Here is a 17,209-nt window from a genome sequence, read left to right as displayed (position 1 = left end):
TGATGAAAGTCTAGTGACAAAATTGAATCATTGGAAGAGAGGAACCAACAATTGTTTATTCGGCACCGTGTCCCTAAAGAACTCAAAAACCAAAAAAGGTCAGAAATAGTCAGAATGTTAGGACTGTAATCATATACAAATAATAAATGACCACACAATACAACACATCGTTATCTACCATTCTACATTTAGAAAATTTGTGTTGAATTATTCTGGCATCTTTAAAGTCAATGCACTTACAATACACTGTACCGGTATTTATACTTTTGATGAAAAGCATATCTCCCTACACCGCTCTAACAAAATTTAGATCTAAAAATGCTCAGAGTATTAAAAAGTGAGAATAATGCAATTGTGAATGCTGGCAAGTATAAAAGAAGCAGGCAAAGACATGGAGGAAACGTGTGGGCATTGTCTCACCTTAAACTCTGTCTCGATGTTGGCCAGTCTCGCCAGTTCATTGCTGAGCTCGAGAGCAGTGAACACAGGGTCCTCACTGCTGAGCGACAGATAGGCAGCACTGGCTAAGCCCTTGTATGCATTCATCCTGGAGCGCGAGTGACTGAACGAGTCTCTCTTCTGTTTCTCTATGCACTCTGAACACTTGCAGAAATAGTCATGTGGCCTTTCAATGCGGGCCCCATTCGTCAGTAGGATGTGTACAATCTCATATTCCTGGCAGTGAGAAGCCAAGATGATGGGAGTGACATCGTGCGAGAAACGGGTCCCATCTTCATCATAGGCGTAAAAGTCATCATCGCGCATCTCTTGCTCCAGAGTGCTTAAAGCAAGTCGAAGACCTCCGCAGAAAGCAGGGTTGGCGAGAATCGCCTCGACGATTCGAACGTAACCCTTGAATATAGCCAAAAGCAGACCGTCCCCAATGCGTGCCAAGCCTTCCTTCTTTAGCAACAACTCGGTCACTTCGAGGTGCTCATTTCCCACCGCCAGCTGCAAAGCGTTCTGTCCCATGTAGTCCACACAATTGAAGTTGAGCGTTTTGGATTCTTCAAGCATTTTCCGGACCACAGGAATGTTTCCGTATTCAGCAGCATCCAGAAAACGCTCCTCCTCTGCAGTGAGAGGCGAGCCACGTTCATTGAACATATAGGCCGGGCCACGCACTGCCTGGCGGCGCCCTTTCTCCCTCAGTGTGGTGTGCCGTCGATGCATCGCTTCTACCCTGGAGGACAATAAAGAGGAGACCGGATCATAAAGGAGTGATGATGTGACGGCGGTGCATTACATTAAAATTGATGATGGCATAACAAGGCAAACAGTCATTATACATATCATGTGTCTGTCCTCTGTCCTCCACAGACAAGGACAGATCAAACACAACCAGAGGTGCTTAGCAGAGACTGGAGAAGAGATTTCTCCCATAGCAGCCCCAGAAAACAGATCTCACCATGACGTCCATCTGCACAGTGCTAGAGATCAGCGGGCCGGTACCGGGTTCAAAGATCATTGCTCAGGCATCTCAAGTAGGATGATTTGCAAGAGAGAGAGCGCTGAAGCCATCACCTTAATTGGCTCTGGCATGATAAATTCACACTGCGAGTCAGTGGTCATCCAAAGAGGTGAATCCATAGGTTACATATCAATGCTCACTCACACACAGCCATGAGCATATACCTCGTGCTGCATGATTCCCTTTCCTTTCTAAATGCAGAGCCATCAGCCAATCCGAGTGGGATAAATGGGTTTATCTATAGGGACTCTTCAAATATAACTACTGTAGCAGTACCTCCCAGAGCCCCAGGGAAACATTAATGTTACTGAAAAATACATTTTATTGCCACAATTGTTTGTTTCTCCTGTTGTGTTTGAGAAACACAAAGACTTGTTGGTGACTTGTCTGACACTTTGAGCTGCTGAGAAAGCCTTGCTGTTCCCCAAAGCTGGGAAAAGGAGAAAGGAGGAGTGATGTTGTGTTCATGAAGGGAGAAACACTCCATATGAGCTCTCAAATCAAAAAGCCATTAGGGTTGTTGGGAGGAAATTAGAGCGTTGAGTTTACCTTTTCCAGGGTGAAATGTGAAATCTGGATGTAATATATAAAACGGCAGCATCATCCCGTGTATAATTACTGCATAGAAGAGATGAAGTGAGACCTGCTCGTTTCAATGGAGAAATGATGTTCCCTAAATTTACGAAATAAACTGTCCAGTTTGGCAATAAGTCCTGCCACAATATTGTGTGCGTGTCTGCGTGGATGAATGGACATTGAAGGAAAAGGTGAAAATGGAAATTCCCTGGAGGTGTCAAAGGAGGTGAAGCTCCCAGTTTTAAGAGAACTCACCGAGGCAAAACGCTGTGGGAGAATGTAAATGTGTCTGTGTCAGAGCACGTGAGATACAGCCCTACAGAGAGAGTGCGTTTTTATCAGCTTGTGCTGAAAGGCTAGGAAAGGCTTGCGGCTCTTGATTTTCGATTTACACAATCAGTTTGTATGCCTTCTGATGTCAATCACAGGTGGATGGCAAAAGCGCTCTCTCTCACACACACACTGCTGCTGCTATGCATCTCAGACACAAGAGCATAAGATGCACCCACATATGAATGTGTGTGTGTCAGCACCACACCATGTGTACCCGTAATGTGGACACATCACAAGGCTGACTCAGAGAGAGAACCCCATTCATGCTCACATTCACAACTATGGACAGGTCGGAGATGCCAGTTCAGTTATTTTGCATGAATGTGAAATGGGGGGAGGAAACCAGAGCCCCCCCCAGGGGGAGCCCGCAGAGGCAGAGAGACAACATGCAAACTCCACACAGAGGTCTGAGGCATGGATCTTTGTAGGAGTGGAGCACTAACTAACTAACTAGCTTTGGCTAGTAGCTTACCACCACCAAGTATGGTGTGAATGAATAATGCACAATGTGAGGCGTCTTTGGGTGCCTAGAAAAGCGCTATATAAAATCAAGCATTATTATTATTATTATTATAAATCTGATATTAGCCAATAATACAGAACACAAAAGAATACTACACGTTTTTGTTTATCAACCACTAGTCTGCTTTGAAAAGGGTAGTTAATATCTCCTCCAACCCTCCGTCTCCATGCTTGTGATCATCATCTTCATACATGAGGGAACAGTCTGGCTGCCAGCCCATTTAGATAACCTTATAGTAACATAATGAAATGCCTGTCTCCATCTTGCTGTGTCCTCCTCTCCATCCATCTCTGTGTCTGTGCTTCTGATGTGAAATAGAATTTACCTGCATCATTTCGGTGTGGAATTACAATCACAAAGATAAGAGGGGGCAGATACAATAGAAATGGAGAGAAAGTGCGTGTGTGTGCGTGTGTGACAAAGGTTGTGTATACTTTGTGTATCTGCTTAGAAACATAGTGTGTGCACAGAGAAATGAAAAGCACATTATGTTCTTAGGACTAAACAGTTTGCGGCATTGCTGTTCCATCCAGGTGTAGCAGAACACATGATCATTTGACACGTTCATGTCATGGAGAGGAAGAGGTCCCAGAAGCATTTATGATAAAGTATACAGACTACACACAGCACACGCTCCAGACGAGCCCAGTAGAGCTGCCCATCTGGCAGCCTGTTGATTCATCATTGATATATTTACAGACATCTGAGATAAATATGCAGCTTTGTAGATGCCTGCCCGTCTCATGATTCTACTGACAGGTGAATCTGAAAGCTCCTGAAAGCTGCAATGAATTGCAAAACAGTGTCCTCATATGCAACCTGTTGCTGTCACAATTCATTTAGCACTAATGTACAGTTTGAAGGATACATTGACCACTTTTAAACCCCACACTTCACTTATTCAGCTGTCAATGAAATGCAGTTCTCATTTCGATAATGCAGCCATGTCACCGGCGGCTACAGATGATTGGCTGGGCGAGCAGCTCCCTCTCCTCCCTACAACAAACTCTCAGAGGAGGCATCTACAGTGGGTTTAAATTATACATCTTTCATCCAGTCAGCCTGTAGCTCTTTCAAGCCAAGTGTGGTATTGCATTTGAATCATATCGTTATGTATTTTTATGCAAGTTAAGCTTACAAATGACAAAGGCAAGGTGCCAAAGAAGCTCGATGAATTGCTTCACTGTCATTTATATGTATATGTTCAGGTGACTTTAAAGAGGATCGATTCAAGAAAACATTTGATCAATGCTTGGACATTCATGATCTGTAAGTTAAGCATCAGACCAGGAAGGCTATGTGAAGAGGTGCCGACTAGAATTGTGAAGAAAAGACGAACCAGGTTTGGAATTACGTGAAAAGACATTCCGAGTCAGCAGGAATATTTACAGAACCGACTGATGAGTCGGTCTTAACAGCATAAACATGTGAAAAGAACATTTATCACACATTTTCTCTCATTATTAATCAAACAGACATGCGTGCGCACACACACTTTCAAGCAGTAAATTTCCAATTTCTAAGATCAAAGGCAAAATCCTCACAATCATATTTCACTCATAATGAGAAACAGGCATGTTCAACCTTCCCATCCCTCTTTTACACATACGTTTTTTTTCCCTTGCTTAACAGTGGCGAATCAAAGGACAGAGCAGATCAAAGGCCTAACAATGAGGCCTGCCATTCTCCACATCTGACGTCAAAGCTGTGCTACACGAATGTCCATTGTCACATCACAGACGTCTGCCCCCCACTCATCTGTGGATGTAAATCATCCATCATAAGGTTATGTGTCATTTATTTGACAAGGAGGAGTTGGAGGAGTCGACCTACTGGAAAACTGGGTTAAAAATGCAAATGAAAAAAGGTACATTTAAATCCAATTAGTCGAGTCGCCTTGATTCTACCCCCTCCAAAATTAAATACTACTTGTTGATTGGTGTTTTGTTGATTGAATTCTCTTAATGCAGAGCAGCTCCACCAATTCCAAACCATCCTCCAGCCTTGTTTTACACCTGCAAATAGCAGTGTCTGAATTAGCACATATACAGTGCAAGGCCTAATCGTGCACTTTACTCATTTATTGCGTATGAGGGTTTATAGAATTGTGTATGTGAATAGAAAAGGATGACTCACGTTTGCCTGCTTTGGGAGTTGAACTCGGGGTCGACGGGCACGGCAGAGAAGTGGTTCTCCTTGTCTGAGAGCTCCGTGGTCCGGTGCATCTCTCCGCCGGACTGAAGGCGCTCGGCGTTCGCCGCGCGTCGCCCTCTCCACTTGGGAAACGGGTCATCGTTGCGGTCGTACACCGCATCCATCCGCCACGAACGAAACGGAGAGCCATTGTCTTTGGTGCCCTGCTTGAACTTTGGCGGTGTGAAGTGTTGGGACTCCCTGGTTCCCTGGTCCTCTCGGGACGCGTAAAGGCGTTCCGGAGAAGCGAGACAAGGCGGGTCCGTAGCCTCCAGCAGCGGTGAAGCGGAAGAGAAGAGGTCCAGGGTCCGATCAGAGGAAGGGGATTCTTGTGGCGCACAGACAGACGGAGGCGGGGAGGGAGACTCGGAGCGATGCCCTCGTTCTCCGCTGTCGCTTTCCTCTCCCTCGTCAGACATTGAGGGAGTTCGCGAGCAAACACGCACTTTAAATATTTCAAACTACGTGACAGACATAAAATGTTATTTTTTTTTATTATTTTACTTCCCCGCTCGCACAAGTTTCTCCTCAGCCACGAAGCAGCGACGAGTAAAGTGCGCACCTTTACGCAAGAGCAATCAGGGAGCACCAAGTGTGCGCGCGCAGGGAGCCAGTTCTGACTCCACAGAATGGGGGGAAATGAACAACTGGCAACACAAGAAACTACCTGAGATTACACTTTGCGTTGCTACAAACTGCTTATATGGCATGTCGGCACGCACTTTTGGACAGAATACGAGTCTGCTGCATGTTGACTGACGTGATGAGATGACGTTGCTCTTTTAACCTTTGAAAGTCAGGTTTCACCGTGCTGTCCTTTAAACCCAACACAAATAAGAGTACTGGTCATTAAAGCAATATTCACACCTGTTGGTAGGGGAAACCACAACACATGGGGAGAGAATCAAAGTGCAAGAGCTGAAGGTGTGGCCGGGTTAGGCAGTGAAGGGGTTAACGAGCCCTCCTGGTGACATAATCTTGTTGCGAGACAGAACAAGCAATTAACCATCTGAGCTGACTCCGTACTTTCCCCTTGGTGTGTTTGAGGTAAATATGGTCACCTGAATGCAGAGGAAGATAAAGCAGCGCCGAGTCGCTCCCTGTGAGCGTTCTGTGTGTTCCCTGTGAGCGTTCTGTGTGTTCCTGCAGTTAGAGGTAGCAATCTGACACCCAACAAACACAACAACAAGTCGTACCCCAGTTTCTGTCATCCATCAAATACACCCAGATCACAGCAGATGAAATGAACATGCATCACAGTAACAGTTAGCGTTGGCTCAGAAAGCCTGAACTGTCTTGACTGAAGACTAATAATAATGAAGGAAAAAACACTGTGGCATTGAATTTCATAAAATCATACATTGCTTAATGACAGTGTAATTTTACAGATGAGCAAGGCCCATTATCACTATACATATATATATATATAATATACAAATATTGCTTTAATCTCTTTGCGGGTTGTGATTTTTGTGTTCAGTTTTGACTGTTAAGCTTCAAAGCTTCCATGTTTAAATCTGTCTCACTTCAGCAGCTTGATATAGTTCCAAGAGATAAGAAATGTTACATGCAATTATTTTTTCTAGAGGAAATAAAGGAACCAACAAAATAGTTTGAACATGAAGTGTTGTAGCAAGAGGCACTGTATAAAAAAATACACGGAAAAAGAAGAAGGTAGCCCGTGTCTTGGTGAGTATTTGTAACAATTATGTAGCACTCCATTTGTCCAAAACACACTATTAATCTTCCTGTTATAGAAGCAAACCACTGGAGATTTGCAGAACCAAGAGTTTATTTCTTCTCAAAATCTATTTGGATTTCAATACAGGCAGAAAGAGAACGTTAGAAATGAAAGGCAGGAAGCAGGAAATGGTTGGGCCATTTAAATCCCCCTATGGCGTCTCAAACATTAAGCACCCTTTGCTCATAGACCATGCAGCCCTCATTAATCAGATGAGAGACGAACACATGCAGAGACATCCAGGGACCCTTGACCCCCTTTAGATTATCTGCCTTCGACCACTTCCTCTGGATGAAACAATGCAGTTACAGGATAAAGGCTCACAGGTACGGCTTCAAATTTCACAGGTGGTTCTGTCAGGATTCATGGCATGCTCTAGAAAGTCCAAGAGCTGACGGTCCACGACGCCCTGAGGGGTTTACTCTGAAAAAGAAAGAAGCAACCCTGCTGTCACAGCAGGTTCACTTAGCCCCCCCCCCATTACCTTCAGCTATGGCTGCAACACGCCTCCTCACTGATACCGTGACCACAGGAAGTAACCTCAAGTGTAACGGATCTTCAACATTAATCATCTGTATCGATTGTGTTTTGAAACTGAGTAAAATTTTTAGAGCAACACACAATTGCATCTAAATGGACAGTGGCAAAAGATCGAGAATCAGAAAACGGGCAGACAGGCAGGCGTCTAGGAACAATTATATAATGTACAAAAATACAATGCCGAAAATTAAGGTAAAACTAAGGCTGGGACTGGCTGGAGTCCAGAAATATGAAAACAAAATACACAGCTCAACAAGATGTGCAAAATTGACTAAACTATTTGGCGGGCATACGCCGGAAAAGCAGAACAAAAAGGCACTGCCAAAACAAAAAATCAATATGAAGTCTAACTATAACTGACAGCCATGAGAGAGCTGGCAAAAACACATGAGATGACACGGCCAAATAGAGGATGAATGCATGATGCAGCGGCGGCGCGCCGGCAGGGCCGGCACTAAACAGGAGGATAGTAATGAGGGTGAATGAGCAGCAGGTGTGCCTCGTTGTGTTCTGCCAACTCCCTCTCAGACACGCCCACGCTAAAAGACAAGCAGAAACCCAGGATGAGAAACACGAGGCCATGACAGTGCTGTCTCTCCAACCAGTTGCATGTTTCAAATATATATATATCAGAGATCAGTGATTACAACCTAGCTTGCAGTTCTGATCTCCACCGCTTCAGAGGGTTACGACAGTCAGCACGCTCCAACACATCCAGACTGGAAGCACCAGATCAGCAAAATGTCCAGCTCCCTCTCAGCCATGTAATTGCATCACTGATTTTTATATTGTCTTCATCTTCTTTCGCTGTCATCTTGCCTGTCATCCAAAATTCAGAGTGATGGTCCTCACCTACATAGAGCATTTTTACATGCTACCACAGCTGGAGTGTCTTATAAAGTTATCCATGTCATCTTACAGCTGCATATCTGCTGAATATTCATCTAACTTCATTTCACATATGATCCATATCATCCTCTTACCCTTCCCAAATACATGGTGACTCATCTGTATGCAATAAAATACCTAATCATATAATACCAGGTTAGTGGCTTATTATTCATGGTACTAAAGTTAGCACGTTTCGTGTGTTAGACAAGAAGGTGAGCTGTCCCATTATTTTATTTGGATTAAACTGATTGATTGCTTGGCCTTATTACAGAATACAGAAACTATCATTTTTTTGTCTTCCTTTTTTAGAATAGAACCTTTGCCATTAGCATGGCAATTTCTTTTTAAATAAATAAAAGAAAATTGCTTTTAAAATTCACTTCCAAACTGACCTCAATACAGAAAGAGCATACATCTCAGTCAAATAATCCACTGCTTTCAGCTTCCACATCTTAATCATCAACATTCATCTCAGGTGGCTTCTTCAGGGGGGAAAAAAAATCTAAAAACAATCTCAATCCATGCTCTATTTTATTGGATTGAAGTGAAATTTTATTATGTCTGCCAGTCAGGATTTGATAAACGACTTATAACAGAACTTTAATTAAGTAGCGTACTACTGCCACACATTTTTTTGTTTCCAGTTGTGTGCAAGGCATGCAAACCTACATTGTTTTGTATGTGCATGCATATGCAACAAAACACACACACGGATGCACGCACATCCGCAATGTGAAATCAATCACGCTATTCTCATCTCGTCTATCTTACATACATATTCATAGCCACTTTTGATGCACCAAATGCTTTTAAATGGGATGGATAGCTTGAATTCATTATTCAGTGTACGGAAATTGCAATTACTTTCACACGAATACACTTTCCGATTCTGGGTCCCAATACAGCGCACACACTGAGGAATGCAGACAAAATGCCTCTAGCTGATATCTAATCTGTTTTAGCACTTAATGAGCATGAGGAATATCATGCTTAAAAAAGAGATTAAAAATAGTACATTTTATTGTATTTTTCTGTCAAGTTACTTCAGTGTATGTGTGTGTGTGTGTCGTATTAGAGGAAACTTTGGTAGAAGTCATCGAGGAAGCTCAAAGCTGTGCTGTGGACTGAAGAAATCACATGCGATGTGGGACTCACCTTGAATAACATTTTCATTGCGATCAAACAGTTGACGACCAAGATAAGCTTTTCCTTGTCTGCCACAGCATAGTAGAATATGTCATATTCTACTATGGCGAGACAAGGGCTGAGGGCAGACAGTCTATTGCTGTGAGATGCGAAGACAACTGCTGCTGTATCCCTTCGGTGAGGAGACGACTAACAGAAAGAAATGTCAACAGGCAGGGGAGATTAAAGTAGAAAATAGGTTGCACTCAGACAAAAAAAAACTCAGGACAGTGAAAGACTTAGGAGGCGGGAGAGATTCTTGGGATACAACTGAATGAGAGACGCTACAGTGCGAAAGCCTCGGTGCAGCAGACAGTGGAGGATGAAACTCCTCTCGCAGAGCGAGCTCTGACGCCTTCCGGGGGATCGCTTCCACAGAAGAGATAAGCCTGTCAAAGCACCTCACTCAACTGGTGCGACAAGCGGCGTGCACGCAAGGGCAGCGGTGAGAATATTATCTACAATTCACAAATAAATCCAAGGAACAATACCAGGCACATGGGTGCATAATGTAAAACAGCTCTGGGACAATGAAGGTGAGCTGGTACTTCACTTTGAGCCGTGAGGAGGCATAAAGAGGCACCAATTGTGTTGCTGATCTGTGCATGCGTGAGTCGCACACAGGGCTGATGAGTATACAGTGACGTGTAGGGGCAGTTGGGAGTCAGCAGGTGGCAGATTTCAGTAAGGAGACAGCTCTGGGGGAATATCCATCCATCTATCCATCCATCCATCCATCCATCCATTCATCTCACCTTCGATCCAAAAGAGATCCTGATGCCTCGATTGTAAAAGCAGGTGTGATGCCTGCGGGTTTATGAGGTGCAAAATACCTCAGCTGCCACCTCCTTGTATCCTGAGGCAATGTGGAGTCACTGACAGAGCAAATTAATGAGTATTTTTGACAATATCAGAGCCCAAAACAGAGCAGGGCGGTTTCAGAGGCTCTGGTTGAGCCTTCATCGTATGATTCGCACAGCAGGAAAGAACATCTCAAATTGTGGCACACTCACACACTCAGTGGCTTTTCCTTGTAAAGCAATGGGAAGCTAGGCTTTGTTTCCTCAGACAGAGTGGTACATTTTAATAAAAAGAATCGGATTAACTGTTATTTTATAAGGCTGTCGTATAATCTCTTCTTCCACACTACAGTGAATGTGTGTACCCAGATTCATCATTCATGACTACAAAGAATTAAATGCATCTTTTCTGCTTCAGTTTATTTACCGGTTTCTTGGGTTTTAAGTTTTAATCATACCAAACTTTACCACTACTACTATTGCCCCTCCAACTTTTACTATGAATGCTTGATTTTATTAGTGGTAGAGAACGAGCACTGTTCTCAAGCCAGGTTTGAACTCACAGAGCTTTTTCCTCCACTGTCTTGTTACACCTCAGATTTCCTGGCAAAAATCCTTCATCCCATTCTCACCCTGGACTGAAAAGGGTCCCGAGGGAATGAGGTGAATGGCAACATTTTCTTTTTCACGCTTCTGAAGAAAGCTGTGAACGTCTCAGGAGGCTGCGTTGTTAGGAGTGAGTGGAACTCCGTGTCAGTTAATGGTGCTGCGAAGCACAGCAGCCCAATGCATGCCCATTTAACCTATTGATGATTTGATGAAAAAGGAAAGCGAGATTTAAAACACATCATTGACAGAACTATCTTTGCAGTTTCAGATTCCAGATAAATGTAATAACTGACTTCTATTTTTCATATTGGTTTTCAGTGACATAAAACTTGATGTTGCAGAAATAGCAGAAAATAATCAGTTATAATCTTAAAAATATTCAACCTTCTTCAAATACCGATGCAGGCTCTGCACACACGGACCTAGTGAGAGCTCCACTGTCGATCCGTCAGAGGAAGAACCCATCATGCAGAAATTCAAACGAGATTTCTATCTGTTCTCATGCATTTAAATGATGTGAAATATTGGTTCTAAGCACTAGCTGATCATCACGGCATATAAGCCAGTCCATGCATTTAAATGAAACAGAATGAAGGTGCAATGCATGCAATCACTGAAACCATGGATGGCTTTTTTTTAATCATTCTTTTTGCCTCCTGATGATTAATCTTCTATTACAAAGTCAAGAAAACGTGTGAGCAAGCGTTGAACAGATCTCCACGTTTAACAGGCAAACACAGCAGCGGATTTAAGGCTCCCAGCAGAATGCATTCATATGCCTCTTGCATCCTTGAGGGAGCTTTAAACCTCAAAGACTGAAAGGTCTTTCTGCCAAATTTAACACAATTCTGTGCCTGGGTTAAAATCAGCCTGGGACTTTTCCATGTGGCGTTTGCATGTTGTCACCATGGCAATTTCCTCCCTCTGCCAAAACAAACAACATACCGGTAGGCAAATTACTGTGTGGTTTTTTTTGTGTGTGTTTTGCGTGGCGCTATGATGAATTAACAACTTGTTCTGGGCGTATCCCGCCTTACACCCAATGTCAGCAGCCGACCCAATAAGTGGTTAAGAAAATAAATGAACATTCTTTTAAAATACATGTGCGTAGTATATAGTGTCTCAGCTGGAAACATTTATGCTGTAGGAATTAGGTATTTAGAAATATGTTCACGCAATTAGACTTTGAAGAATGTGCTGCCGTCTTGAACACCTGATGTACCAAAAGTGTGAATCACTGATGGTGAATGATAAATGAAGGTCATCTACAGAAGAAGAGAGAAGAAGGGGAACCTCAGACAATAAAACGGGGGATGAGTTTGCTGGGTTGGACGGGTTGGACTGTGCCTCGTGTTTTATGACCACAGTGTGATGTTTAATGATAAAGACTCTGGGGAGAGAATCTGCACGCTGCATCCAATGCGTTCCCCCAAGGTAAATATCTAATCTACGAAACACAAGCATTGTTTGCCGACTTGCCGCTTGGTTGACGCTTTTGCTCGTTAAATTGAGCAGAGTGCATGTCTATGTGCTTCCGTGCTGCAGGTGTTGCCATGAAGCAGAACACAAGAGTTGATGCCAACAAATAAATTGCAACTGTCAGATGAAAACGTGGCTCATAAGAATGACACGTTTCAGGGTTTCTTTTTTTTGTTTTACTTTCAGTTCAGTGAAAAAAATAATTTCTCAAGCATTGAAGGAGCTTGTGACATTTAACCAAGCAATGAAAGCATGGCTGCCTCCATGTTTTGCTTAAGATGGAACGCACCTTTGTTGTCACAGCATTTTGTACAAACTTTGATTTATAGAAACAAGGTCTAGACAGGTACACGGGAGACTAATGATCACGTAGATACAGATTCAGTCTCCCCTGAATGAAATATTCATGGATATAATATCTACTTTTGAGATTGACACTGCTAGACAAAGTGAACCACACTGTTTGCTACACATGACCAGTGTGTGTGTGTGTGTGTGTGTTTTCTCTCAGAGACAAACAGGAAATGAGAGCTTGTGCAAGTAATTGGGTTTAGGTGCTAATCCATAGACCGGGGCAGGATTTAAATTCCAATGTTCACAGACACACAACAAAGAGAGAAGGCAAATACACAAGTTGCACACATGGTTTTGCCTCCATTCATGCCTTCCACCCCGTTTCACAATCATTTCCCCCTCTTGCAACAGCTTCCCTTGTGCTGCTCCTCTGTACATCACATTCACATGCACAGTTTCTCTTTCTTTCGCTTTTCCACGTTCTTCTCACTGTGCCCTTGGTCAAAAAGGGTGAAATAGACAGTGTAATTATATAAACTATGAATTAAACTGTGCTGTGTCAAACAGGCTATTAGTAAGATGATGGAAGGGATGCACTGAGAAGGGAGAGGCAGAGACATTAATAGCAGTAAATGGTTTGTAGCCCAAATTTAATGAGGCACAGACAGTAAAAGGACAGTTTGGGGATTTAGTGACAATAAGTCCAATATACAGTTCAGAGGGTAAAGACAGGAACAGTCCATAAAGCAGAGAGGTGCAATCGCTGGATCCAAATAAGCAACAAATCCAAAACCAAGAAAGCTTGCTGAAGGGTCAGGATGACAGAACGTACAGGTCAATGAGGACTGACAGTGAGATGCTAGAATCTACAATAGAATGGTAAATGAGGCGTGTGACCAGGAGGAAGACGAGGGACGAAGGATATAATGAGACCCGTACAGATATCACTGATAGAATGTAATGTCATGAAATGTTGTAATTGGGCATTTCATTCAGAGTTAATGGGAGCAGAGAGATGCGCGCTCTATTCTTCATCATATTTTACTCCAGAGCAACAAGGGAGAATCAAACCGCAGCAAAAATAATGAAAGGAGATGAGTTCCTGTAATGAATTACAGAAACTCATCTCCTTGCTTCTGTTGTCTTTTAGCCGAGCACCAACACCACCACCACCTCTGCAGGATCTTCTGACACATTCAATTTAACACATTTATATTGGATTCAATACGCAAAGAAATTATGCTTAAGAGAATCATGACAGAGCCAGACCTGAGGAATTAAAGTCACGTCTTTCCCCATGTCAGTATTCCACTCTGAATTGGAAGCTGAAAGCATAAAGCTGGAGGAAGACGGGCTTGTTGCTGAAAGGTGATTTTCCTGCCTTCAAGCATGCAGAAGAGGCGATATCAGAAGACCCCAGAGAATTTCCTGGCTTATCTTTCAAGGTGCAGAGCAGCCCCTTGTCTGTGTCACATTGTCCCCCTCCCTTCCACCGTCTCGCTCCCATTTTGTCTACTTTATGCACCCCACTTTTTCACAGCAGTTCAATGACACTTCACCTCATTTGCAAATTAAACATTTAAGCACAGAAGGCTGGGCTATAAGGGGTGGCGGCTTGTGACTTTGCACAGTTATTGCTAAAAGTAATTATTTTTTGCCGCGCTATAAAACATCACCACATTTTCAGGAGACATTTTGGCCAGTCAGTCTTAATTTATTTTACAAATCCAGCTTTAATATGATCAAGACAAAGACCTCACACAAAAGGAAATTGAATTGCAGCAAAAAAAAAAAAGAAAAAAAAAGTTCTCATTATTGAAACAGACATGAGTTTGTTTCAAGAATCATTCTGGAGAGGTCAAATTGCATTTTCCAGTGTAAGTGACACCCTGTCAGAGAGAGACAGGAGGTGAAGGGAGGTGAGAAGGGTGACAAAGTCAATGCTCATGGCTGTAAATCAAATGCATGTTTCGTGACATCCACACTGATGCCTACACAGCATGACTTATATCACTTTCGGGTAAACGTTCTCTCCGAACACGATCATAAGCCGAACTTTAACCTCGAATTAATTTCTTGCAGTGACACAGCTTTGGACCCAAATTGGACAAGCCATCCCCAGTTAATTGATCATTAGTCTGAAATGTGTCCTGAATGCCGCCCATGTCAGATGCGATATTTTCAAAGGTTGTATTGATTGACAGAAAGAGTAGATTAATGAGAAGGTAAGTAACAATGAGCCAGGTTCTGCAGAACAGCTAATATTTAATATTTGAACACAGCAAAAAAACTCAGTTCAAAGACGCACAAGCAAACAAAACACACAACCAGCTAAACAGGCTTGTCAGAAACAAGTTACCAAAGTAATACGTTACAGCAGCAATGACCAAGACTGCTACAACATGGCACAGACTATGTCAAGAATCTGTTACCACCCAACCTGATGTGGGTCATAAATATTATATATTAAATTATGCAAATCTAATTATGAGGGGAATGAGCTGCTCGGCGGAGGTCTGCGCTCTCTGAGTGCTTTTCTAGTTACTTTGTAAGTCTCAGTATTAAGTTGTACACAATACATAAAACTTTGGTAAGTAACTTGCTGAACATTTGGCTTTTTAGCTTTATAATATACCCACTCCGTTATTAATAGGAAAAGACATCATCATCCTCTCAAGGACAAATTATGTCAGTTATCCACTCATAAATAATTGAGACAACTTAATGAATGATTTTTTTTCTTCTTGAATGACTTTATTTTAACATAAATACTTGCTTGAGTCATAATCCAACATCTAACCAATCTAATCTAACAAATGTTTGTGTATGAAATACATTAATGCATACTATTGGTAGTACACTTCCTTTAAAATATAATCAGAATATGATTTGTGAGTTCACAGATCGCTCAAATGCTCTTGATTAATTTTTTGAGCCTTGGTCTCGATCGTATGATTAAATATAGAAATGACTCGTGATTACAGAAATAAAATATTTTGTCCTTCTCATCCTCCTTCATTAATTATCCAAACCTTGTTAAACAGCATGCAACATTTAATTAAGCAGGTCTCCCCCCCTGGTGAGCTGGAAATTAAAATCTTTTTTCTGACATCCTGTGTTTCATCTCTTTGTTGAGCTCCTCCATTAACCGGATTCTCATCCAGAGAGCCAGCACACGAGCTAATCTCTATCTTGTTTTTTGATCAGCACAGAAATTAATTTACTCCAAGTCTAAAATTGCATAAATCATCCAGAACACATAAAAAGCATTGCATCCACAAATTTCAATTATCGCATGATCACACTCCGAGGCTCAAGCAAAGCATGTGTGAGAATGAGACGTCACCTCTAGGATCTGTCTGAACCAGGCTGTAAATGAGTAGAGCAGGCGATCCAGAATCACTGAGTACATGATAAATAATGAAGCGTATATGTATATCTATTTGAACGATGGTGAATTTGCAACTTGGTCCTTTCCAGTGACAGCAACATGCGCCATGCATGGCTGTTTGTACAGATATAGGAGGCTTTAAAGTTGTTTGCTCAGTGGACAGACTTAAACATTACGTTTTATTGCTTTCACGTCACACAAGACAGATATGTGATTCTGTAGTATAATTTAAAATGTAAAAAAAAAAAAAAACACGCAGACATGGGAGAACATAAAAACCAGTCTAGGATTATAGCTCCTTTTGAATTTTAATTTATGACTTACACAACAATATTGAGGCCCCATTGAGAAACAGGAAATTTAGTTGAATTGAATTGATGGATTAATTGAAGGACTGCTCATTATCCCAAACAGAGAACGGCTTTTCGGTAGTGGTACTATATAAAGGTAATTTCCCTATAGATAATCTGTCAAGTTTGATGTCCTTGTCTTAAAATATACATTAAGTATAAAAAAAACTACCTTTTGTCAAGACAATTGACTGATTATGAAAATGGGTGGAATGGAATGGAATCATTGTGTCTTGTGGATTTTCTTTTTTTTTTTTTTTAATCAATTACAAATAAACTATTTCCATAAAAGTTTGAAACATGTGCCAAGATTGATAAAGGTATTGATCCATGAAATCAGATTAGAGTCTAAAGGGTCCCTCAGGTGTTGATGGAGGTGCAGCACGCTCTCGACTGGGTGCCTTTCTAGTTTTCATTAACACTCATCACAGACAGCCGCCACATGTCAGTTCCTGTTTCCCTCTCAAATGCACACTTTTCTCCAACAGTCACCACACACACACACACACACACACACACACACACACACACACACACACACACACAGACGCCATCAAAATTTAATTAAGAAATGAAAAAGTACAAACTCTCCCACAGGAAAATAAACACAATTATAGCTGATGCAACAAAGAAAGTCACAGCCAGACAGAAAGATAAATAAAAAATATGAGCATGGTCCACCACCAGAACTGCAAAGACTGAAATGACTTTGGATTCGTGTGTCTCCTCTTCACACATCAGTGCCAGACCATGTTTAAGGTGCTAATGCTGCTTTACCTGAACCTTTACCACCGATGGCAGGTTGTGATCTTGTAGATCTGGTCTTCAACCAC

General features: G+C 42.1%; 1 protein-coding gene across 1 annotated transcript in view; it reads right to left on the bottom strand.

The window, feature by feature from the left end:
* trpc7b (transient receptor potential cation channel, subfamily C, member 7b) overlaps window positions 1-5,515 on the bottom strand; it is a 31,382-nt gene extending 25,867 nt beyond the window's left edge. The window contains exons 1-2 of the mRNA XM_068740182.1: window positions 5,040-5,515; window positions 421-1,183 (exon numbers count right to left, since the gene is read on the bottom strand). Of these exons, the coding sequence (XP_068596283.1) occupies window positions 421-1,183; window positions 5,040-5,515 (1,239 nt within the window). The remainder of the gene's footprint in view (window positions 1-420; window positions 1,184-5,039) is intronic.
* Between the last annotated feature and the right edge of the window lie 11,694 nt (window positions 5,516-17,209).

The sequence above is a fragment of the Brachionichthys hirsutus genome, chromosome 6, assembly GCF_040956055.1.
Source record: "Brachionichthys hirsutus isolate HB-005 chromosome 6, CSIRO-AGI_Bhir_v1, whole genome shotgun sequence".
Lineage (NCBI taxonomy): Eukaryota > Metazoa > Chordata > Actinopteri > Lophiiformes > Brachionichthyidae > Brachionichthys > Brachionichthys hirsutus.
The sequence above is the reverse complement of the archived record's forward strand: the minus strand, read 5'-3'. Positions and strand labels throughout refer to the sequence as shown.